Consider the following 23155-nt stretch of genomic DNA (forward strand, 5'->3'; position numbering starts at 1 on the left):
ATAGGTTATTGTATTTTAGTGGTTTATTGGAAGCCGCCCAGAGTGGCTGGGGAAACCCAGCCAGATGGGCGGGGTATAAATAATAAATTATTATTATTATTATTATTATTATTATTATTATTATTATTATTATTGCATCATAAATGAAGCATAAAGACAAACACCGATAAAGCCAGTCAGTACAATAGCAGCCTCACAGCACACACATTCCAGCCTTTTAGAGGCATGCATATATACTGTATGTACACACACACACACACACACTTCACCTAGCATGAAAAGGAAGACAGAGAAGTCTCTTCAGAGTCTTTCACAACTCGGATGCTACCGCTGAGAAGCTCTTTTCGGTTTAATGTGCAAGAAAGGAGACATTTGGCAAGTATAGCTGCACTGGGAATGTGTTGATGGGTGAGATAAAATTGATTCTCACCCCCCTTCCCCTAAAATGAAATGTACAAGAGAAAAGATAAGTCTTTTCCGCCTAAGAGTGAATGCTGGTATAAAAATAAATTAAGCTCTGCAACAGCTCCATCTTGTGGCTAAGATCCTCGGTTATGTTTGCAACAAGATAAGAATGCCAACATTTTTACTCTAAAATATAAATGACCTTATGAAGAGAATGCATGGACAGATTAAACTAGATTAGAATTTTGCTAACCAAACTGAATTTGAAAGCTGGAAATCTGTGCTAGTGAATGTTCATTTACCACACAAGCACTTTTCTACAGTTTTATCTCTCTTCAGCCGGTCACAGTAGCTCCTAGATCTCCTGTCATAGGAGCCCTGAAGACTTAACTGATTTCTAAGCCCTTACCAGGCATTCAAAATGAGAGAGGACGGGAGGCAGGCTCAGTGAGATGAACATAAGAGCCTACTGGATCAGTCCAATGGCCCATCTAGTCCATCATCCTGTTCCCACAGTGACTGACCAGACACTCCCTTCTGGTGGATATTCAGAAGCATTACTCCCTGCAGCTGTGAAGGCAGAAGCACCAGTGGCGTAGCGTGGGTTGTTAGCACCCGGGGCAAGGCAAGTAATTTGCGCCCCCTAACCCGTGGATTTGCACCCCCTAACCCCCAGATGTTGCGCCCGGTGCGGCCGGCCCCCCTGCACCCCCCATGCTACGTCACTGAGAAGCACTATCTAAGTTGTTGGCCACGGCTGCTTCTTGTGAGTTCCACAGTTTAACTATGCACCGTGCAGACCCTCCAAGTGTCCCTATTTTCTAGGGACATCCCTGATTTAGAGAAGCCACCCCAGTTTCTGATGTGATCCTGGAATGTCCCACTTTTCCATAGGATGTCCCTACTTTCATTGGAGAAATGATGGAGGGTATGGCGTTATCTGACCCCTGAACCGTTTGAAGGCAATCTTTTATACACAGATTGTGTATACACAATCTTGTCTACACAGAGAGGTTAGGCTGGCCTCAACTAGAGTGGAACACTCTGTCACAAGAGACTAGGGCCCTGCGGGACTTGACATCTTTCCGCAGGGCCTGCAAGACAGAGCTGTTCCACCAGGCCTTTGGTCAGGGCACAGCCTGACTCCCTTCTTTGGGAATCTTCACAGAACTTTAGCTTAATGGTTGCCATCAATTTGATTTTAATTAATTTTAATAACGAAATGTTTTTAGAATGTCGCACTATTTTATTGTTGTTAGACGCCCTGAGCCCGGCTTCGGCTGGGGAGGGCGGGATATAAATAAAATTTATTGTTATTTATTATTATTAGTAGTAGTAGTATAGGGATTTTTTAAAAAAGTTTAATGTTTCATTATGTTTTGATATATGTTGGGAGCTGCCCAGAGTGGCTGGGGCAACCCAGTAAGATGTGTGGGGTATAAATAGTAAAATTATCATTAGGGAATGCGATGACCCTAGTTTCATTGGGAAAATTTTGGAGGGTGTGACTGCATGAAGAAGTACTTCCAATTGCCTGTCCTGAATCTTCCAACATTGGATGCCTGTGAGTTCTAGTGTTATGTGAGAGGGAGAAAAACTTTCTCCATGCCATGCTACAAACTTCTACTATGTTTGCCTCTTACTTGCCTTTCCTCTAAACTAAAAAGTTGCAAAAGCTGCAGCCTTCATAACAAACCTTTCTTCTTCCCCCAAAGAACTGTGGGAACTGCAGTTTGTTAAAGAGTGCTGGGAGTTATACCCAGAACAAACTACAGTGGTACCTCGGGTTACATACGCTTCAGGTTACATACGCTTCAGGTTACAGACTCCACTAACCCAGAAATAGTACCTCAGGTTAAGAACTTTGCTTCAGGATGAGAACAGAAATTGTGCTCTGGCAGCAGGAGGCCCCATTAGCTAAAGTGGTGCTTCAGGTTAAGAACAGTTTCAGGTTAAGAACGGACCTCCGGAACAAATTAAGTACTTAACCTGAGGTACCACTGTACAGTTCTTTCGGGGAAGCCATGACTGTGTTTTATATTGTAAACAGCCCCTGTGTTCCTCGGATGAAGGGTGGTATAGAAATCTGATAAATAACAAAATGATAATAAATGCCAGGTATGGAAGCGTTCACGTTTTGGAAGGAAATGCTTTTCTTTTTATTTTGTTAGGTCACTAGATGGCAGCATGAGCTCACTGCCAACTCTTTTGAAGTCATTAAAAATCCTAGGGGGAAATCTCAAGTCAAGGGCAAGGAATTTGAGAGCTTTAAGACACAGGTACAGCATCCCAAAACCGCAGGGAGACGTCCCCCATGCAAAATGTTGTCAGCCTAGATTAGCACAGAAAGGACTGTCCAAATTGGTAGGCGCTGTTCCGATAAGCCAAAAAGAAGGCCTTCCTACCTCTTTAGCGGCCTTCAAGGATGGCAACTTGAATAAAATATTGAGTGGAGGGCTGGCAAGCCCCGTCTGGCATAATCAATCACAAGACATGGCACATGTAAAGCATTTGAATGACAATGCCCAACAACTTTGTGGGGCCCCAGCCCCCTCAAATATTTTATTGTGGGGAACGAAAGGACCTTGGTTGCTGGGAATTGGCTCCTATGGCAGCAAAGATACATTTGCTGCAGGAAGGTGTCACCCAAACATTTCACCTTGGGCTTTAGCAGCAGCTACTCTGTACTCGTGTCTTGGAAGGGACGGGGGTGACGCTGTGGGTTAAACAGCAGAGCCTAGGACTTGCCAATCAGAAGGTTGGCAGTTCGAATCCTCGCGACAGGGTGAGCTCCTGTTGTTCAGTCCCAGCTCCTGCCCACCTAATAGTTCAATAGCACGTCAAAGTGCAAGTAGATAAACAGGTACCACTCCAGCGGGAAGGTACATGGCGTTTCTGTACGCTGCTCTGGTTCGCCAGAAGTGGCTTAGTCATGCTGGCCACATGACCCGGAAGCTGTCTGCGGACAAACGCCGGCTCCCTCAGCCTATAGAGCGAGATAAGCGCCGCAACCACAGAGTCAACCACAACTGGACCTAACGGTCAGGGGTACCTTTATCTTTACCTTTTTACTCCGTACTTGTGTCTTGGAAGCTGCAGTAAATATTTTGATCAGCCTTGCCCAACGTGGTGGCTCCCCAGATGTTTGGTACTACAACTCCCATCATCCCTTACCACTGTCCATTTTGGCTGAGGCTGATGGGTTTTGGAGTCTGACAGCACCCAGAGAACACTGGGACCTGTGCTGCACACAGCGGTTTATTCCGTTTCCACAACTTCCCCCAACTGTTAATGTCTGTGTTTTGCTTGAGCTTCCACATGGCATAAAAGCCAGTTCCAGAAATACAGTGGCGCATAGGGCAAGTTTAGTGTTCATTTCCATGCTTCCAGGGGGGAAAACATTCAAAGAACAATGAAACATTTATTTGTTTGTTTATATCTCCTGCCCCACCTGTCCAGGGCAGAGAGCAGAAAGCGAAAAAATAAAAACGTCCTAAAAACCAATTCCAGTTACAGATACAGATTATCTACTTAGAGGGCTTGTAGAGACGACACATATCTAATATTCAAGGAGAACTCATTCCTTTTTTAATTATTATTATTTTATTTATGATTTTCAATTTTATACATTTCAATAATTTTACAATCATTTTACCATTTCAAAACTCGACTTCCTTCCCCCTCTTTCTTAAATTTATTTTTTATATTTTCTGCATATTCCAAATTAACTTAACTGACTCATTTATTCATCTACTTTAAATATATACTCTTATCAAACTGCAGGCTATTACAACAATCCTGCCAATGTTCTTATCTGTTAACAGTTTATTTGTAAATATTCAATAAACCATTTCTATTCTTTTATAAAAAAGTTTGTTATCTTGATTTCTTATTTTTCTGGTAAGGAGAGCTCATTCCACAGCACTATGGCCCGATTCCTGCACCGTATGCACCTGATCGCCTAATGAGATGGCGCCGCATAGAATCATAGAATTGGAGAGTTGGAAGGGACCCCTGAGGGTCATCTAGCCCAACCCCCCTGTGATGCATGAACCTCACCTGCAGAGTGAAGTGATCAATTAGGGTATATAAGAGGTGAAACAATATTTCAGGTATCCTGGTCCTAACCTGTGTCATTACTACTAGTCCTACTACTAACACTATCAATTTTGCCTGCCCTTCGCCCTAAGGTGCAACCATTTAAAATGCAACATTGGAAATAGTTTAAAACAACTTACAGTCACAAAAAGAGGATGCATCCTAAAAATATACTTCCTATGTGTCAAAGGCCAGAGTGAAGAGATGTTTATACCACTTTATATTCCAAAACCAGCACCTTCAACCAGCACCCAGTAGCTAATCAGCAGCCAATTTTTGCTATTATTCTCATTATTATGTTATGTTGTTGTTAATTGTTGTTGTCTCTGTCTAAAATCCCTCCCCACCCCCTTTCCGACTATGTACCCGTGCATCTATCTCGGCATTCAAAAACTCATTGCAATCTGTCAAAATCTGGACCGAGGAAATAAACTGAAATGATGTCAATAGCTTCAGGGAGTAAGTGAGCACAGAGCAATTAAACATAGGGAAAAGAAGAATAAAGTAATTGTTTGGGCTGCATGGGCTTGTCTTAAATGGGTTTGTGTTGGCAGCTATAAAAACATGAGAGCTGCTATTGCACAAAGGCGGAGAGATCGTTCCAAGAGCATTTTGCACCTAGGTAGTTGTTTGGAGAGTAAGTCAGTGTGTGATTGAGTGGAGGGGGAGGGGAAGAGAATATCCATGCATTCCATTGACAAATCCATTGCTGCATCCCACTATGATGGGAACCACTCTTGTGGGAGTGGCTAGGGGAGAAGGTAAGATACAGCCATGCAAGGCCTGAGTGTATGGTGTGTTGGACTTACTTATTGATTATTCTGTCCTTCATTCGAAGATCTCAGGGCAGTTCGCAAGATAAAGATACAGGATAAAAGGAGAAATAAATAGAATAAAAACAAAACAATAACACGCCTTCCCACAAACACATTTAAAAGGCCATAGAATATTAATCAACAAAAGGCTTGGACAGAAATGTTTTCGCTGGGTGCACTGCTCATTTCAATAGTTTGCAAGTATCTGGCATTGTATACAATCAGAGTTACATTGTGAAATGCTTAGTTCAAATCCCAATGTGAACATGTTAGGATGTCTTAGTCAAGTTACTGTCCCTCAATTTGTAGTATGAAGGTGGTAATACTGGCCCAGCTTACTAATGTTGCATTTGGAATGCACTACAGATTCCAAGTACAGTCATATCTTGGAAGTCAAAAGAATCCGTTCCAGAAGTCTGTTTGACTTCCAAAACGTTTGAAAACCAAAGCGCAGCTTCTGATTGGCTGCAGGAAGCTCCTGCAGCCAATTGGAAGCTGCAGAAGCCCCGTCAGACCAAATAGTTCACAAACCAGAACAGTCACTTCTGGGTTTGCGACGTTCGAGAGCCAAAACATTTGGGAACTAAGCTGTTCGACTTCCAAGGTACGACTGTACTGTTATTAAAAGCAGTGTATCTTAATATACACTAACCTGTGTATATACAACAAATTAGTGTACAATGCTTGGTTTTGTTAGAAAATCAATTTTTGTGTGTTTACATTGAATGAGAAAGCCATTTTATATGAATTTCCCTAGAAACAGAGATGCAAATGGGGACTTTGCAACTTAGGAAGGGCTTTCTCACGTCTTGTATTCAGTATCCATTTCCTACGGAGTGCAGTGATTAAGCCATAAGCAGACCAAGCAACGAATTAGCCAATGAATGAATGAAAGGCAGCAATGCTCGCTTCCTAGAGATTAGTAATTATGTTGTAAGGCTATAGTAGTAAGCCTACTTACCTGGAAATAAGACTCGCAGATACCATGGGATAGATATGGGATCTGGCTGCAAAAACGCTCAGGGAAGTGGGCATTTATTCATCTCAGACTTTACATATGAAGGTATGCGAGGCCTGATTTCATGTTTGAGTACTTGTAAAAGGCAAAGAGGCCTCCTTTCAGTCAGACAAAGCGTCTGAAGCAAAAATTCCATTTTGCCTTTGTTGAAAGTGCCCCGTCAGTGTGGGTTAGCCCTTCCAGCAGTTTCCTCCATAAAGACGAGAAGCGCAGCTGCAACTTTGACCTCTCCGATGCACTGGAAATTTTCCGAGAGGTAGAGGAAAGCATTTTGGTCATGCTGTCCCACAGGCAACAGGCAGGAGCTGCCGATGGCCAGGTGACGTCTCTCATGTACCCTGTAGGGCAAAGAACATCGCTTGGGCAGATAAAGCGAAAGGTTGTGCAACCTCACGTGCTACAAAGGTTGGGAGTGCTGGGTCAGAGGTGAGCCTGGAACAGGATGAGTTTAAAGCACGGTGGAGACCAGAAGAAGCGGGGGCTAGGAAGACAGGCTCATCTTTTCTAACATCTCCTGTTCGCTTTCCTAGGGCATGCTTTGAATATTGGACCCAGGGATCGTTTTCTCTTTGGTGGGCTCATCCATAACTCATTTTGGCACTTTCCCCCCAAACAGTGGAGAGCGTGCCATCAAGCCACTTGCTTAACATCAGCCCAGTGGCTCTCAAAGGGTGTTGCAGGAGAGGAGAGCAAGTGTGGCGAAGAGATTCAAGGACAATCAAAGAAACGTTTAAACATTTAGGTGTCTGAAAATACTGGCATTGTTGGACCATTTGTAAAGACAGATTACCAATGACCGAAAAGATTAGCATTGACAAAACTGTTGTCTTCTGCAGGTGAGGCATTAACAACAGTTATAGGGACTCATGCATTCCCAATCTTGATTTTTTAAAACCAATGGATGTTGGGCAATATTAAGAGAGAAAACTTATATTCACAGCTAATTTGGAATGTAATGTACTTTGAAGACAAAATGGTGTTGGCCTCACCTTTGTGTGAAAATTTGTCCAAGGAGCCTATCACTTGGCTAGGTAGAGTTGAAATATTGCTTTTGAGTACTAGGAGTAGTAAATTGACATCACATCTTTTTATCTGGCAGTGCAGTGGTACCTCTGGTTGTGGACATGATCCGTTCCCGGGTGCCGTTTGCACCCTGAAAAGTCTGTAACCAGAGCGGTGCTTCTGCGCATGTGCGAACCACGCAGAAGGCTTCTGCAAGTGTGGCGAAATCTGGAAGTAAACACTTCCAGGTTTGCTGCGTTCTTAACCCAAAAAAACGCAACATGAAGCGTTCGCAAGAAGAGGTATGACTGTACTGACAAGTGTCAAAAGCAGGACTGTGGCCAACTCAGAGCCCATCTCTTGAAACTGACTACCAATGAAAACTGGGGGACAATTTTAATTTTTTGTGTGGAGTCTGGAGGTCATTGTAATGTGAATATTATACACAAAGCAATAGAAGGAAGGAAGGACACTGGCATTTATAGCTAGCACCTCAACCCTGTAGAGATTTTATTGAATGCAAGTCCCATTGACTTTGGGTGAGCCTTGCATCCAAACGAACGTTCTTCAGATTATAGCCTTGCAGAATCAGAAGAAAGCTTTCGTTTCATACTACATGTGTTGATGGTCTTACCAATGCCCGGATGTTTGGATTAACAGCAACTTCTTGTGTGTGAGAATGGCCGCTATTAGTAATTACCAAGCTATGTACTTTTCTGCATTTCCCCCTCTTCTGACCTCGCTGTTTACAATCCTCATTCCAATCCTGTGTATATACCTCTAACTCAGGACAACACTTCATGCATCTGATGGAGTGGATCGTAATCTTGTGCCACAATAAATGTGCTAGTCTTTCAAAGTGGATGATCACAAGCTCTGCATGTAGAAAGGTTGAGGTCCAATCCCTGGGATCTCCAGGTAAGGCTGAGGGTGGGTTCCTGTTGTTTGATGGAGCTACAGGTAAGGGGTAGGGAACCTGTGGCCTGCCAAAGGCAATAGGACTCCCATCAGCCCCAGGCAGGATGGCCAATGGTAAGGAATGATGGACCTGGCCAGCAACATTGACCTGGCCACCCTTGTAGGTCACACAAGCCAATAATAGCGAAGGAATTAACATGTTGCTGTTCTTCACGAAGGAGTCTGCCCTCTCGCTTTTGCCCAACTTCAACCGGTAGGAACAGGTTACTAAAGACTGGTGGAGAAGATGAAGGCTATGATTGGTTATGAAATTCTAGTTAGTCCTACTAGTAACTATCTTTGGATCCTTGAAACACAGTGTGATGAAGGAACACATAGACTTTATTGGGAATCCATTTACTTGTGCCAAAATATTACTGAGAATGAGAAAGAAGGGGGTGGGGGGTTTGACAGGCAAGAGAGCCATGAAAAAGCAACAACAGAAAGCCTCAAAACGGCACCGGGGGGGGGGGGAGGGATACATGGCAATTGATAATAAGCAGCTAACAGCCCAATGGTGTCTTCAAGCATTCATATAAATAAATAATAACATGTATCGTGGTTTATTTATTGAGCCACACACTTCTTGTTATTTTAGTGATTCTGAAGAAGGCCTTAATCAAAAACAAGCTGTGTATTTTAGGCTCCCACTTACTTGGGAATAAGCCCACTGAACCCAATGGGACTTACTTCTGAGTAGACCTATGTAGTATTGCATTTTTTACTGTTTTATTACTAGGCAGTTCAGTGGACCAAATGGGTTTTAATTCCATGTAGCCATTAATATATTTCTGCTATAATTTTTTTAAAAATTCAGTACCTTGTGAAGCTTTGCCCTTCCTTCCTTCCTTCCTTCTTGCTGCTAAAACATTACTAGAGAAGTACTGGGACAACGAGGAAACCACATTAAGCTAACAAACTAATTAATTCCAGACTCTTATGGAAACTTGTTATGGAATACCAATGTCAGAAAAATGGTGCCATTTCATTTTATTTTGGAGTGCCCGTAAACTAAAAAAAAAAAAAGAGGCCACCAGTAATATAGTTTAATATTATGTATAAAACAAAAGGTTTTTTTTCTATTTAGAAATTGCAATCTTTTATATGTCAACATTAGAAAAACGCATTCCAGATTTAAAGCAGCAACTCTACATCCAGTTAACTGGAAGGAAGCCCCACTGAACACAGTGAGACTTACTTCTGAGTAGACATGTACCGAATTAGGCTGTTAGGTGGAAGGATCATCATGTAAAGAGGGCTTGGAAAACAAGTAGGTTTCACTATGTGATCTTGGGGAGAGCAAGTGAAATCTAGGGAGACCATGAAATCATGAGCCTAGACTTGACTGAAGATCAGTTGCTTCTCCCTTCGCCTTTTCAAAAAGATTAATCACACTACATTCTTTTGGCAGCAGCACCTCTCCTTTCCAAAACAACACACATAAAAAATAATAATCCACACACTCAGGTTTTTTATTTTATTTTTTTAAAAAAACAGCAATAGAAATACTGCTATTCTTAGCTCTTTGGAAAGGGCTTCTCAGCCTTTGATGAGAGGAGTGTCTGTCTTGAAATGCAGGTGCAGCCGCTGTAATCCACTCTTCAAGAGGATAATGGCACAGAACAGGAAGAGAACTGCATACAGAACTAGCTATCAGTGGTATCCACCTAAATTTAACCATTAAAAAATAGTGTACATTGAAGATGGAGCAAACTTGTTTTCTCCTGATCCGGAAGCTAGGACCATAATCAATGGATTCAGGTTACAAGAAAGGTGATCCCAACTAAACATCAGGAAGAACTTTCTGACACTAAGAGGTATTATTGGAACAGAGTCCCATGGGAAGTGCTAGATTCTCCTTCCTTGGAGATTGTAAAGCAGAGGTTGGGTGGCCAACTGCCATGTTTTATCTAGTTGAGATTCCTGCATTGCAGGGGGTTGGACTAGATGACCCTCAGGGCTGCTACAATTCTGAGAGTCCACGCCTAAATTAATCCATTAATTTCAATAAGTTTACTCTGAGTAAAAGTTAGTTGAATGCCACCCTATAACTCTCTCTCTCTCTTTCTCTCTGTGTATAATTTTTATTTTCCATTTAATATTATACATTGACTTCCTTCCCTCCCGCCTCATGGCTTTCGAAATTAACCTTTATATCATTGCATTTTACACGTTTTCCAATTCTAATTATACTCATTACAAAATGGCTCAAAATTTAAATAAACACAGAAAGACAGAAAATTTCTCATTACAAGTCTTCAGACAACCCTGCTAGTGATGTTAATTGCTTACAATAATCTTTTAGATTATATCGTATAAACTTACTCCAATCCTTTTGGAATACTTGATCGTGCTGGTTTCGGATTTTTCCTGTCAGCTTCGCCAGTTCTGCAAAGTCCATCCTCTTCATCTGCAACTCTTCTTTCGTTGGCACTTTTTGTTGTTTCCATTTTGGGGCTGAAAGAATTATTGCTGCAGTTGTTGCATACATAAATAGTCTTTTATCTTCCCTTGGGATCCCTTCACCCACTATACCCAGTAAAAAGGCTTCTGGTTTTTTAAACAAAAGGCCACCCTATAACTTTGAACCACAGCAATGTACCAACCACCTGCAGCCTGCACAAGATGCCACGGTACCCACAGAGATGAAGATGCTTCCCTTCACAGTCAGGTGTGAAGGTGGGCACAGAGCAGGGATGGGGAACCTGTGGCCATTCAAGATGTTGTTGGACTTCAACTCCCATCAGACCCAGCCAGCCCGGCCAATGGTGAGGCACTTGAAAACACATGTTTGATTTGGGCCTCAGGGCTTGCCTACACTTCTGCTTGTCCCGTGCTAGAAAGCACAGGTCTGAGCAGCCACATTCCCTGGGAAAACACACTTTTTAGTGCGTTTTAGCAACTCTTAACAAACAAGAGTGCCCAGAAATCTTTGAGGGAAATAATGTGCTTTAAAGGTACAGCATGCACATAGCCGCCTTATGTCCTCAGCTTTTCTCAGCATTTGGCATATAAAACATGCAATGCTTCAGAGGACTAGAAACCATGAGGACTAGGAACCTACTTTTAAGGAGAATTTTTTTTTGGAAAAAAACAACAAGCAACCCAGAAGGCCATGAAGCCAAAGGAGTGCACATAGGGTACAACAGCCCTGAAGGCTACTAGGTGTTCTGTCATTACTGCATTTCCAATGAAGAAAATCATTTTCAAAATAGAGGAGAGAGAGAGAAGGGAAGGGAACGCAGGTCTGTACAACCCGATTTCCGAATTCTTCCTCTTTTTGAATCTCTCTGAGGTTTGAGCCCTCGTGAACTGTTGACTGTTTGAATCACATAATGCAATACCTGTTCCTCTGGCTTAACGTTACAATGCTTCTCACACCGCAGAATTGCTTCACATCACTCTGAGATGCAATGCCATGTTCTCTTCAGCGCTGGGTCGTCTTTGCAAAGGACACTCCTACTTTCTTTAATTATATGTTTTGTTTTAAATTGATGTCCTTTATTCTGGGAGTGAGTCACTATCTTGTAAACAGGTAAATGTGGGAGTGAAAGAGGGTGAAATATATGCTTGGCTCCAAAGGTGGGTGTCTTTAATTAAACAGGGTACCAGGGTTCATTTCCCCCCCAAGCTTGCTGCAGCTCTTCCAGCTCAGTTGTGCTTCCCCAGTCCCGGTGGGAGACTGCAGGAGTCCGTAAGGGCTGTATTTTGCCATATAATGTCACTGCCCTACTAAGCAAGGCTTCTTAAAGTGTGGTACCTGTCACTACCAGGTCAAACGCAGGCCTGCAGCAGTTGCAAAACAAAAGAAGAATCTCATGTTGGAAAGAGGAGTGCTTTCTGCCTGGGCACGTCTGAAGTTGCTAGACCCAAATAGTGACAATTTAGTATCTGGCCCACAGCCTTTGCAAGAAGAAATTGCCCAGCCAGGTTAATCTCAGAAGTCTTGTGCAGCTCTCTGGGGCAATTCAAATATTAGAAGTCCATTGTTTTCCAAGGCTTGGAAAGTATTCAGTGCCAAGGCAGAACTCAGGAATGCGTGAAGCAAGGAAGTAGTTCTGATTGGAGGCAGGGTGACTTTCCACCTCCCATCATTCCAGAACCAGATCTAGGATTAAGGAGGTCTAACTGGGCAAGTGGTGTGATGCCCAGACATGCTCAAGCCTTAAAGGCTGACAGACACACAATGACCATTTCCAGTCACTTCCAGAGGCCCAGTAAAACCCTCCTTTTAGCCTCCTTTGAATCCAGTCTAGGGCATGGCTCCCTTACGTGATTTCTCTTCCCATTCCTCAAACAGGTGGCCATCTCTGAAGCATGTGAAAGAGAAGGGGAGAGAGAAAAGGCTCAGGGTTCTAAAATGGAACGTGCAGGATCTCACCCCCAAACTTGAGTAAGATCACTTTGCCTCACTGGCCTCAGTTTTGCACTTGTGGACACTTCTTCCTCATTTGCTTCAACGTGAAACACAACTGGCTCTGTCCCTACGCTCAGAATCCCTGAGGTGCACAAACCGAGGCTCAGGTATTAAAGAAAGAAAAAGACCTGCAGTATTCAGTAAACACATTGCAGCCTAAAACAGATTTTAAACCCTGCTGCACTGAAAGCAAAGACGCTCTATGTTGCCCTCCTCTGATCCTAACCCTTCCTTTCTCAGAAGCTCCACTCTGTTCAGAGGAACTTCCTCCTCACCCTGCTGAGCCCCCAATCCTCAGCACGTTTACTCCAGAGTAAGTAAGCCCAGCTCAGCCCCTACGGACCAGGACGCAAAAGGAAACAATCTTGAGTGTGCATCTTGAACATGAAACACACTGGACAAATGGTTCCTCTTTTTGAGTGTGCGTCTCCCAGGACCAGGCTGCAAAAGAGCCGGTGGATTTGGCTGCAAGGTCGCATCGCCTGTTCTTGCCTTGGAAAGACGCACAGAGAGAGAGAGTTAAGACAGATCGATCGACTTGAAATGAAAACTTTGTCCCGTCTGGGGAGAATAAAGCCCCTCCCCGGGCCAAACCCAATCCACCCATGCCTCCCTCCTCCCCTCCCCTCGATCCGCGCCTTGTTGTTGTTATTATGAATGGCCCAGGCTCCGGGAGGTCCACACGCACTCGGAGCGCGCTCCTTTGAGGCTGCAGCCAGCGGGTGAGGCGCTTTCGTGCGCTGCGCGAGCTCGTGGCAGCCAGCCAGCTAGGCGTGACGTCCCGTTGCCAAGGGACGCGCCGCCCCTATAAATAACTGCGCGCAAAGGAACTTTCCCAAGTCCGGAGACTTTTAAGCGACGGCGCGGCACCCGGAGCAACCAGATGGTCCGCAGCGAGCTTCACCCGCAGCCACACAGCCCGGCAGCCAGCGGCCGCAGCACCAGCACCAGCACCGGGGTCCAGGAGAGCCTGGAGCTTCGGGGTCTCTGAAGCATTGCGGGCGCGGACGGTCAGCGGGCGCGCTGGGGAAAGGAGCCCTCTCCAAGGAACGCAAGGGCTTTGCAAAGCGACCGATCGTGCTCGCCGTCTGAAGCCAGCGACTCGACCGCCCCAGCAGCTCCGGGGGGCCGGGACTCCCCCTTTCTCCCTCGCCCCCTTCCCCGTCTGCTCCCCGCCTCTCCTTTTGCTTTCATGCAACGCCTGGTGGCCTGGGACCAGGCATGCCTCCCGCTCCAGCCGCCGGCCTTTAAATCCATGGAAGTGGCTAATTTCTATTACGAGGCGGACTGTCTGGCTGCTCTGAGCAAGCTGCACCCCCGGGCTCCAGGGGGCCGCTCCATGACCGAGCTCACCGTCGGAGACCACGAGAGAGCCATCGACTTCAGCCCTTACCTGGACCCTTTAGCATCGCAGCAGCAACAGGCGCAGCAGCAGCAGCAGCAACAGCAGCCGCCTCCTTCCGCGGCAGCAGGGGGCAACTTTGAGCCGGTTTGCAGCAGCAGCGGAGGCAGCAGCAGCAGCAGCGGCGGCGGGAACAGCAGCCAAGATTTTCTCTCCGACCTCTTCTCGGAGCAGGACTATAAAGGCGGCGGGAAGAAGCACCCCGATTACGCGTACATCAGCCTTGCCAGGCACGGCCATCACCACCACCCGGGCGTCGGGCAAGCAGGCCACAAGGCCGGCACGCTGCTGGGCTGCTACCCGCCCATGGTGGAAACCAAAGTGGAGCCGGTCTTCGAGCACTTGGACTCTTGCAAAGGGCCCCGCAAGGACGAGGGCGGCGGCGCGGGCGGCGGCGGCGCAGGGCCCGGCCTGGGGGGAATGTCCTCTCCTTACGGCAGCACCGTGCGCTCCTACTTGGGCTACCAGTCGGTGCCGAGCGGCAGCAGCGGCAACCTCTCCACGTCGTCGTCTTCCAGCCCGCCGGGCACCCCGAACCCGTCCGATTCCTCGAAGTCCGCCTCGGCCGGAGGAGGAAGTGGCGGCGGCGGCGGCGTTTACCCGGCAGGCCCCGGTAGTGGCGGCGGCGGAGGTGGCGGCGGCGGCGGCAAGCACAAGTCGAAGAAGTGCGTGGACAAGCACAGCGAGGAGTACAAGCTGCGGCGCGAGAGGAACAACATCGCCGTGCGCAAGAGCCGCGACAAAGCGAAGCTACGCAACATGGAGACGCAGCACAAAGTCTTGGAACTGACGGCCGAGAACGAGAGGTTGCAAAAGAAAGTGGACCAGCTCTCCCGGGAGCTCAGCACGCTCAGGAACTTGTTCAAACAGCTGCCCGAGCCGCTCTTGGCCACCTCCGGACACTGCTAACCCCCAGCCGACCCCCGACGAGAGATGGGGGGGGAAGAAGGGGGTTGCGCTGGGGAGTAGGGGGCGCAGGCGGCGCGTGGAGTTTGGGGAAAGGATCGGCGAGGTTGGGGACGGTGGGATCTGGGGTGGGTTTGTACACGCGCGTCTCCCCGCTCCTTACAAGGCGAGGCAGAATCGGGGGGGGGGGAGAGAAGTCGAGGGAGAGAGCGAGCCCAGAGGGTTTACATATATGAATGCGTATCATTTTTATTTTTATTATTTCACCTTTAATTCGCGCGCTCAAGGTGGGAGAAGCCTTCCGCTCTAAGCTACGTGCTGTCCAACTCCTTCGGCTGGCGCGGGGAGTCTCCTGGCGGTTTCCATTTACCTCTGCAAACCTCATGGAGGAATCGTGATTTGTTTTTTGTTTTTTTACCCCCTCCAACTTTTCTTGTTACTGTTTTTTTTCTAAGAAAAAAAAAAGGTGACGGCAAACCCGACACAAGCCACTTAATTTCCGATCTGATGTCTTTGCAGCGGTTGTTCCCCCCCTTTCCCCCTTTTTTTTTCTTTTTGGGTTGAATGCTTGTGTTATTTAAGAAGAGAGAGAGAATAAAGTAGAGAGAAAGAGAGGCCAGAGTGATGCAATCTTTAAAACATGGCTGGAAAAGCTGGCTACACATGATGCAACCTCGTGTAACTGTCAGTCATGGATTGAGTAATCTGTTAAAGATGTTCCTACAGTTGTTTTTTATTATAAAGAATGGTCTATTTCTATAAGGAGAAAAAAAGACATATGTATATTTTGGGATCTATGCATTCTTGCTACACATGAAGCATTAATGAACAATTTTAATAAAACTTTATTGTCAGGACGGAAAATGAGAGCTTTGTTTTCTTCAGGGTGCTAACCCTCCACTATATGGGGGGGGAGGGGGGCAATCTAGAACCATTAAAATAACTGAGTGGTGTCCCAGCAGCTGAAATACAATATAGATTTCTTCCAGTTCTTCGTTCAGCAGAAATTCCCAAGAGAACCAGCTTGGAAGCAAAGCAGTCACTTCTTCCAGTTCACTGCCTTGTTGCTGAAACTGTCGATCGGCTTGTGAATTACTACAAATTGGGGAGACTTGGAACTGCAGGTAACGTATAAGGGGATGAAAAAAACATAATGGGTCTTGTTTCCTTTATTTCTCATTTCTTTTATTTTCTTGGTGTGATAAACCAATATTTCTGATCTGTTTAAGTAACTGCAGAGGATGGGGGGGATAAGAAAAAGATAGATTTGTGTGTCATAGGGATACATTTGAGCTGGTTATGCTGAGAATACATTCCTTAGGAAAGGTTGGAATAAATTCTTTAGGCATATCTATTTCAAAACTTTTCCAGAATTTCTGAAAGAGTTGTGGGCAGCCTACTTCTCTGCAGTCCGTTTTTGTGAATGCCCAGATTTTAGTTTTAAGGGTGGGGGAAGTTTCTAAGCCTCATGACACAGATTAGGTTGAGAACGATACAGTGTCAAAACACAGATGCCAAGTAAGGCGTTCAAATTCTTTTTCGGATCTCATTGCTTTTTTTTTTTTTAAGGATGTCATACTTTTAAATGTCAAACTAACTTGTTTGTGAAAATCTCGAGCAACATTCTCGCATAGGCAATTAACAACAGAAAGAAGCGATTGCAGAATAAGTGAGATCTATGTCCCCCAAGCCTAGCAGCTACCATATTAAAGTGAATTAGATGCAAAGTGTGTTAATTGCAGGTAAAAATAAGGCAATTAACCCCCGCCTCTGGCGTGCGGATTTCCAGTGTTCTTTATTTATAGAGGATGCCTAGCGTAGCATCTTCCGTCCAACTTTATTTAGTTACTTACTTTAGCGAGGCAGCCTGTGGCAAAAGCAGTGATGTTCACGTAGAACTTCTGCCTGTCCAGTGCACTGAGAGCAAACAGTGTTTTTGCACAGGGGAAGCGCACTGGACAGGCAGATATCCAAAAGTTCATGCTAGCGATTGTGGAATCTATGATTTCTCAAGACCAGGAAGCTGAATGTTCCTAGCCTTGCATAGTTTGCTCATGTGTCTATACTGCTAGTAAAATGTTAACAGTATGTGAAGTTGGTGTGTGTGTGTGTGTGTGTGTGTGTGTGTGTGTGTGTAGAGGAGAGCTGGGTAAAGGACTGGTCTTATTCAGCAATTTACTATGAATTTAGGCCCTTTTAAAGTACTTCTAGGTTCTAAATTCTGATATCCAACAAAAAAGCTTTAAATTTTCCCTGCTGCCCTTTGCACTGATGAAATGCAGAATTCACTTTGCTTGGTGGCTGTTGACCTAAACATTGCTCTTGTCGATATCCCCTTCAGGGAAAAGCAGCCGCAGCTCCTAATTCTCTGCTTGCTGATGAAACTTAGGTTTTCGCTAACAACGAATGCGGCTTCATGGAAAAGTTGAGCTCGGTTTTTACCTACAGTGGTCCACAGCCCAATTACGTTCAGGCTTTCAATCTAGTTTGGTCTGCCAAACTGTATTATGACCTCCCCAAAGGCTTGCAAAGGTGTACCATGAAGAACAAGGGTATAATGTCTTTATGTTGCTTTGCAGATGGAGCGTAGGTAAGGGAATGTGAAAATCGGCGTGAGCCATTTCCGTTCATTGGCCTTCGTCAAGGGCAAAGGCTTGCTGAAAGAAGGCAGTATCCGGTGGTGGGGAACCTGTCGCCCTCCAGATCTTGCTGCACTCCATCTCCAATCCATCAGATCCAAGCATGATCAATGGTCAAGGATGATGGGAGTTGTAGTCCATCAGCAGCTGAAAGGCCGCAGGTTCCCCAACTGGATCTGATCAACCTCTCTGCAAAGTAGAGTCTTGTATCTAACATATTGTTTTCACACAAATTATTGCCCTCCTCAGATTGCTGTTCTGTGCGTTGGAAAAAACATGCCATTGAATTTGCTGGTCTGCTGAGTAAATAGGCGGTGGCGGACCTTGGGGGTCTCAAATTTCAGCGGCGCCCTGTGTGACACCAAAATTTCGTGCCCCCTGCCTCTCGTGCTCCATTCTAAATAATAGTTGTGGTGTCCCCATTGTGGCTGAACCGGTTGAGCTCCCCTAAATCCGCCTTTGTAACTATGCACAGGATCAGTCTCTTAGAGTGCAACACTATATACCAGTATGTCTCCTTGGCAGTAGGTTTCATGGAGCTCTGTGGGACTTAATCCTAAATAAGTGGGAAGTTCAGCCTTAGTCTGGGAAAAGCAACAGCCTGAAGTAAGTGTGTATTCAGGTGCAATGCATTGTAAAAGGGTAGGTTCTTGGGGCAAGCGCTAACTTCTTAGTTGCAAAATGCAGACCACAATCCCGAGAACTGAAGAAGCTCTGTGTGCCCAGGAGGCCTTTAAGACCTGTATTTCTTGTACAGCAGTCCCCTATGCCACATAGCAGAAGCAGTTTATGATCTCATGGAAAAAAATCTGTTGTGGGGAGCGAGTGGGAATAAAGGTTCCTAAAGTAGTTTTTTAAGTTGTGGTTTTAAGGTTGCAATTGTGCTTCATCAAACTCAGTAAGGCCTAGATTTTTAAAAGGTTTTCCTATGCTTGTTTGACTTTTTGTTGAGGAAGGGTTATTTGAATAGCAAGCTGTCCTTCTATATCACAACTCACTTTTGAAACTTGAAAATAGTTTGCTGTGCACTATGTGAGGCTGCTGCTCAAGATACAAAAGGCCAAAGCAACTCTTGTTCCATGACGCTAACAGCACAGTTCTTTGACAGATTTTCTTGCCGATTCCTGTATGTGTTGCTGCCAGGCAATTTTTAATGGCTCTTAACAGAGAGAATAATTATCCTTTGCCTTTTCTGATATCCCTCTTCTGGCCTAGTACTTATGCAATAAGTTATTTCAGAACTAAAGACAAATTTACAGAATTTTTGAAAAGCTCACAGTTCCAGGTGTGATCCGGGCAGGGTTAGGCACTTTAAAATTAATTTACTTAAGTGGGAGAGATTTAAATATGTGCTTAGCTCTCCCTCTGGAGCTAGACTGCTAGATTTCCGGGTTTTAAAATAGTGGTTTTATATATATTTCAGTACTTGTTAGTTAATTTAAAGTTCAGTGTAAATTCGTCCCTCAACCTTATCTGGTTTTTTAAAAAAATTAAATATAAAATGGTTTGATTCAAACAATTAAAAAATCCATCTCACCACTAGGCATGATATATTATCTTGAACTTGGTAGTAGCATTTGTTGTGTTCTTGGAGGTTTGTGGATCCAAATAAATTTAATTCCTTATTTCTCTCCATTCAACAATGGCTTGTGGTTGCCTTCCCTATGTCCCAAAATAGCAATATGAATGCACATACATTCTTTTTAAATGTTTTTTTAAATAATAATAATAGTAATAATAAACAAACAAACAAACAAACAAACTTAGATTACAATTTCATGGTATTAACAATTGTTAGTCTGTTATCACAGCAAAATCAGTTTAAAATTATTGGGTCCCCCCCCCCCTTCTGATTATTTTTAGCCCATTTTTCTTTCCAAAAAGAAGCCCAAGGCAGCTGACTACATTATACAAAAATTACTAAAGTGGTACTTTAAAGATTAACAGAGCTTTTGTAGCATAAGCAGACTTCTTCACAAAAGTTTTTGCTACAATAGACTTGGAATTGGAATACAATAGACTCTTTCCGAATGCAATTGTGCACTGATAAAATAAACTGTGTGTGATTTTACCAATAGGCTACGTTGAAAATATTTACTAGCAAATGGGTTTAAGAAGATTATGTAACTAGTCTCATAAATCTAAAACAGAATGTAAGCAATAATTTCTTTATTCATTTCTTTGCATTTATAAACAAACTTTCACCCAGCATGCAACTCAATGAGGCACAAATGGATTCTCAGGTGACCTTCTTTTTGGTCTGATCAGAAACAGACCTGATTAGCTTCCTATAATGTGCTTTCAGATCAGTTAACTTAACCTGTCTCAGGGATGTGAATTTACAGGTTCCCCTATTGCAAAGAGATTCATTAAAAAGACTGCATGTGTACACACACGAGTGTGCGAATGAGAGATATAGTATACATGCTAGCTAGGTCATTCTTTGTGTTTTTCAAGCAGTGCTTAATTAGTCACAATTATTTAAAAAGAGAAAACATATTTTGAATTAGGTTGATGTAAGTTAAAGCAGAAGGGGCCCCCAATACCCCAGTGCAGGTTTCTTTTTCCAGGGTGTGGCAGTTTTCAGGAGCTGATGAGGGGAATCGACAGTCCTGTTTGCATGAGCACCAAACCATTGTGCAAGCAGGCCACCGCGGTTTCATATCACCCTCAATATTTAAATAAACCAAGTGCATTTTTCTTGCATCATTTTCTCAAGTGCATTCTTCTTGGATCATTGTGAATTTGGGGGGGTTATTCTGTTTTCAAAATCAATCTCCCCGCTTTTTTACTTTTGAAAAGAAGAACTCAAGAGAATGTTAAAAATCTACCTATATATAGGAATCTTTTTTTAAAGACAGTAATCCTAGATGGATTATGTTTAAGCCTACACTGTACATTCATTCATTTCTTTGGAAATATGTGGATTATCGTTAGGCACAAGCAAAGCAAACTGTTGGACCTTCCCCCCCCCCCCGCTTTTACATTGTCATCCAAGTTGTGTCATAGTCCCATCTCCTAGAGCCCATGTGCAGAAATTTCCATGTGTATGGTGAGGTGACTGCTTGGGATTTGGGGGGGGGGGGAGATTGAAATCCCATAGCTGTCAAACTTCCCTTTTTTTGCGGGAAATTCCCTTATTCCAGCGCTGCTTCCCGCTGCTATCCCGGATTGATAGATATCCCGTAGACTGTCCCCAGGACAAGTGAGACTGCTGATCCCTTATTTTCGAGGCTGCTGATCCCTTCTTTTCAAATCTGAAAGTTGACAGCTATGGCACTGATCACATACATACATCATGCCACAGCTGTGCCTTAGACCTGTGCTACATGAAGAGGGCATTCTGTGTCTCACAAAGACATGCAACGTTTAGGGCCAGAACTGGACTTCACTTAAGTGTTGCTGATGCTCAGACCACAAGAAAGGTTTGACCAGAGCTAGCTTTGTTTGGAGAGCTGTCAGTGTAGAGACATCACCTGCCTGTGCACATCAGCTCATATTGGTAGGCACCAGTCCATGTCTTGGGGACTGAGAGGGAGGTGGAAGGGGCCATTTAAGTCACATTGCATAAATTTCTCCCGGATCTACTGAATGTTGCCTAGTCAACCCCCTTCCTTCCAACTCTCGGATGCAGCCTGCTGAATCAGATCTCCCACTAGCCTGGTAAGGACTGTAGCACAGACAGACACCCCTTGCAGGAGCTGCCTGTCTCTTCATTATCTCTGCGTAGCACAGGTCTGAGACACAGCTGTGGTTTTTCCACCCATGTGAAAAAGTGCCTTTGTTTGTGTCCACACCCATATTTGGAACGGAAGAAGTCCTCAAATGCAGGGCTGGCTTGTGTAATCCCAATGAAAATCAATGGACACAAAAATTACCCTCGTTTTGGATTGTGGTCAAGTGCTGCCATTGCACCCACAGCAAGGGAGTAAGTCTTTGATGGTTTTAATGGGACTTCCTCAGTTTCCCAAATAAATGGGGTTGAGAAAGTCCTTATTACGATGCGAGTTTTCAACATTCTCCTTCATCTGACGTACAATGGGCCGGCTATCCAAAGACTTCTTCTTTTAGCACTCAGTCTTTCCATCCTCCCGCATGTTAGATTTCTTTGAAGAGAAGAAAAGAAGACCCTAGAGCTGAATAAATAAATCTGTCAGCCACTGGGACCTGGCCAACTTTGGGGGACTTTGAGAAATCCTGAAGCTAGCACATGAAAGGAAGCAACAATTTGCAGAGGGTGGGTCCTGAGGGAGATGGCCTTGCATTCATATATATATATATATATATATATATATATATATATATATGCTTTCGTAGATTTTCACGGGTACAGGAATGTAGGTTTTGGTGTCTTCGGGTGTCTTCCCGTGTAAGAGTCGGGGTGTCTGGGCGACGTTTCGACGAGGTCTCACTCGTCATCTTCAGGCTGGTGCTTTCGGCTTCTTGTTACTGGAACAGAGAACCTACATATATATATATATATATATATCTCCTCTGGGACGCTGAAGCAATCAGACTGCCTGTCCTCTCTTCTTGCCCATTTTCTGCTCAGGGCCAAGAAGGCCAGACAGAATAAGATATGCGGGAATGGGCCAAGAATTCAAATGACAATGGAGCACAAAGGGGATAAGCGGGCTTCGGAGAGAGAGGTCAGAAGATTAGAACCCCCAGGTGTGGCCTGGATAAGATAAGGCCTGTCTCCTTCCAGAAGGCCTTCAGGCATATTCCTCTTAACAATTATGAGATGAGCTGTTTTGAAAAACTCCCGTCTCCTATGCACGCGCACAAAGGCACAGCGCCTCAAGACTCCTGGCAAATTGGCACACATGTCCCGTTCCAAATAGGCACATAAATAATTCTAAAGCGCTGCTGGAACACCAATATGTCCTTTGGCGAATGCTGCTTCCACCTTTGAAAAGCCAGTTCAGGAAGTCTCACAAGAGAGAGCCCTTTACCCTGCCTCGGCTGGTTAGCTTTGTCCCATTGTCAGTAATACACAGAGGAATATGGGATAGCTTCTCAGGTGTCATCAGTGTCACAAGGGAGAAGTGTAAAGGCCAGTTGCTTTTGCAAGAAGCCGAAAGAACATGCCAACGAACCACTGCAGAAGTGAACAAGGTGATAAGGTAGGCATCCTTGAAAAGAACAGGTAAGGCCATGAAGTTATATAAATGTTGGGCGTTTTCTGAGCTGAGAATTGAGAACAAAGCAGGTATGATCTGATCCTAAGCACCCCAAGATAAGTCCTGATTTCAGTGAGACTACCCACTTCCAGGTATGTGTGCTTAGGACTACAGGCAGACGCTTGCACTGCAATACACATTTACTAAGGAGTAAGTCCCCCTGGACTCAAGCAGGCCAAGGACCAGGATGTGAGACTTCAATGGACCAATGTTCATGTTGAATGGAGCGCTGATGGCCATACCTTTGAAACAAAAAGATAATGTTAATCCAATTGCAAAAAATTACAGTATCTGTCAGATCGCAAGCCAGCTC

The 23155-nt window shown here is 44.6% G+C and overlaps 1 protein-coding gene and 2 long non-coding RNA genes across 4 annotated transcripts; 1 reads left to right on the forward strand and 2 right to left on the reverse strand.

Moving 5' to 3' along the window:
* Positions 1-3985: 3985 nt before the first annotated feature.
* LOC309534460 lies at positions 3986-5746 on the reverse strand. The gene is made up of 2 exons (XR_014220748.1): positions 5309-5746; positions 3986-4464 (listed from the first exon to the last, which is right to left on the reverse strand). It is a non-coding gene; the product is annotated as an uncharacterized lncRNA (long non-coding RNA).
* A 4003-nt stretch (positions 5747-9749) lies between these two features.
* On the reverse strand, positions 9750-12848 carry LOC309534812. Of its 2 annotated transcripts, XR_014220864.1 has the most exons (3): positions 11640-12848; positions 10621-10752; positions 9750-9962 (listed from the first exon to the last, which is right to left on the reverse strand). It is a non-coding gene; the product is annotated as an uncharacterized lncRNA (long non-coding RNA). The 2 variants fall into 2 exon arrangements; XR_014220865.1 differs by having other exon boundaries at positions 10621-12848.
* Positions 12849-13409: 561 nt separating this feature from the next.
* On the forward strand, positions 13410-15884 carry CEBPB (CCAAT enhancer binding protein beta). Its single transcript, XM_082227204.1, has one exon. The coding sequence runs from the start codon at positions 13905-13907 to the stop codon at positions 15021-15023; it is 1119 nt and encodes a 372-aa protein (XP_082083330.1). The 5' UTR covers positions 13410-13904; the 3' UTR covers positions 15024-15884.
* Positions 15885-23155: the final 7271 nt, after the last annotated feature.

This window comes from Podarcis vaucheri (genome assembly GCF_965113315.1).
Source record: "Podarcis vaucheri genome assembly, chromosome: 6".
NCBI classification, from domain to species: Eukaryota; Metazoa; Chordata; class Lepidosauria; order Squamata; family Lacertidae; genus Podarcis; species Podarcis vaucheri.

Excerpts from the sequence above, each read along its gene's own strand:
- CEBPB (XM_082227204.1), top strand. The coding sequence starts at position 13,905 with ATGCAACGCCTGGTGGCCTGGGACCAGGCATGCCTCCCGCTCCAGCCG.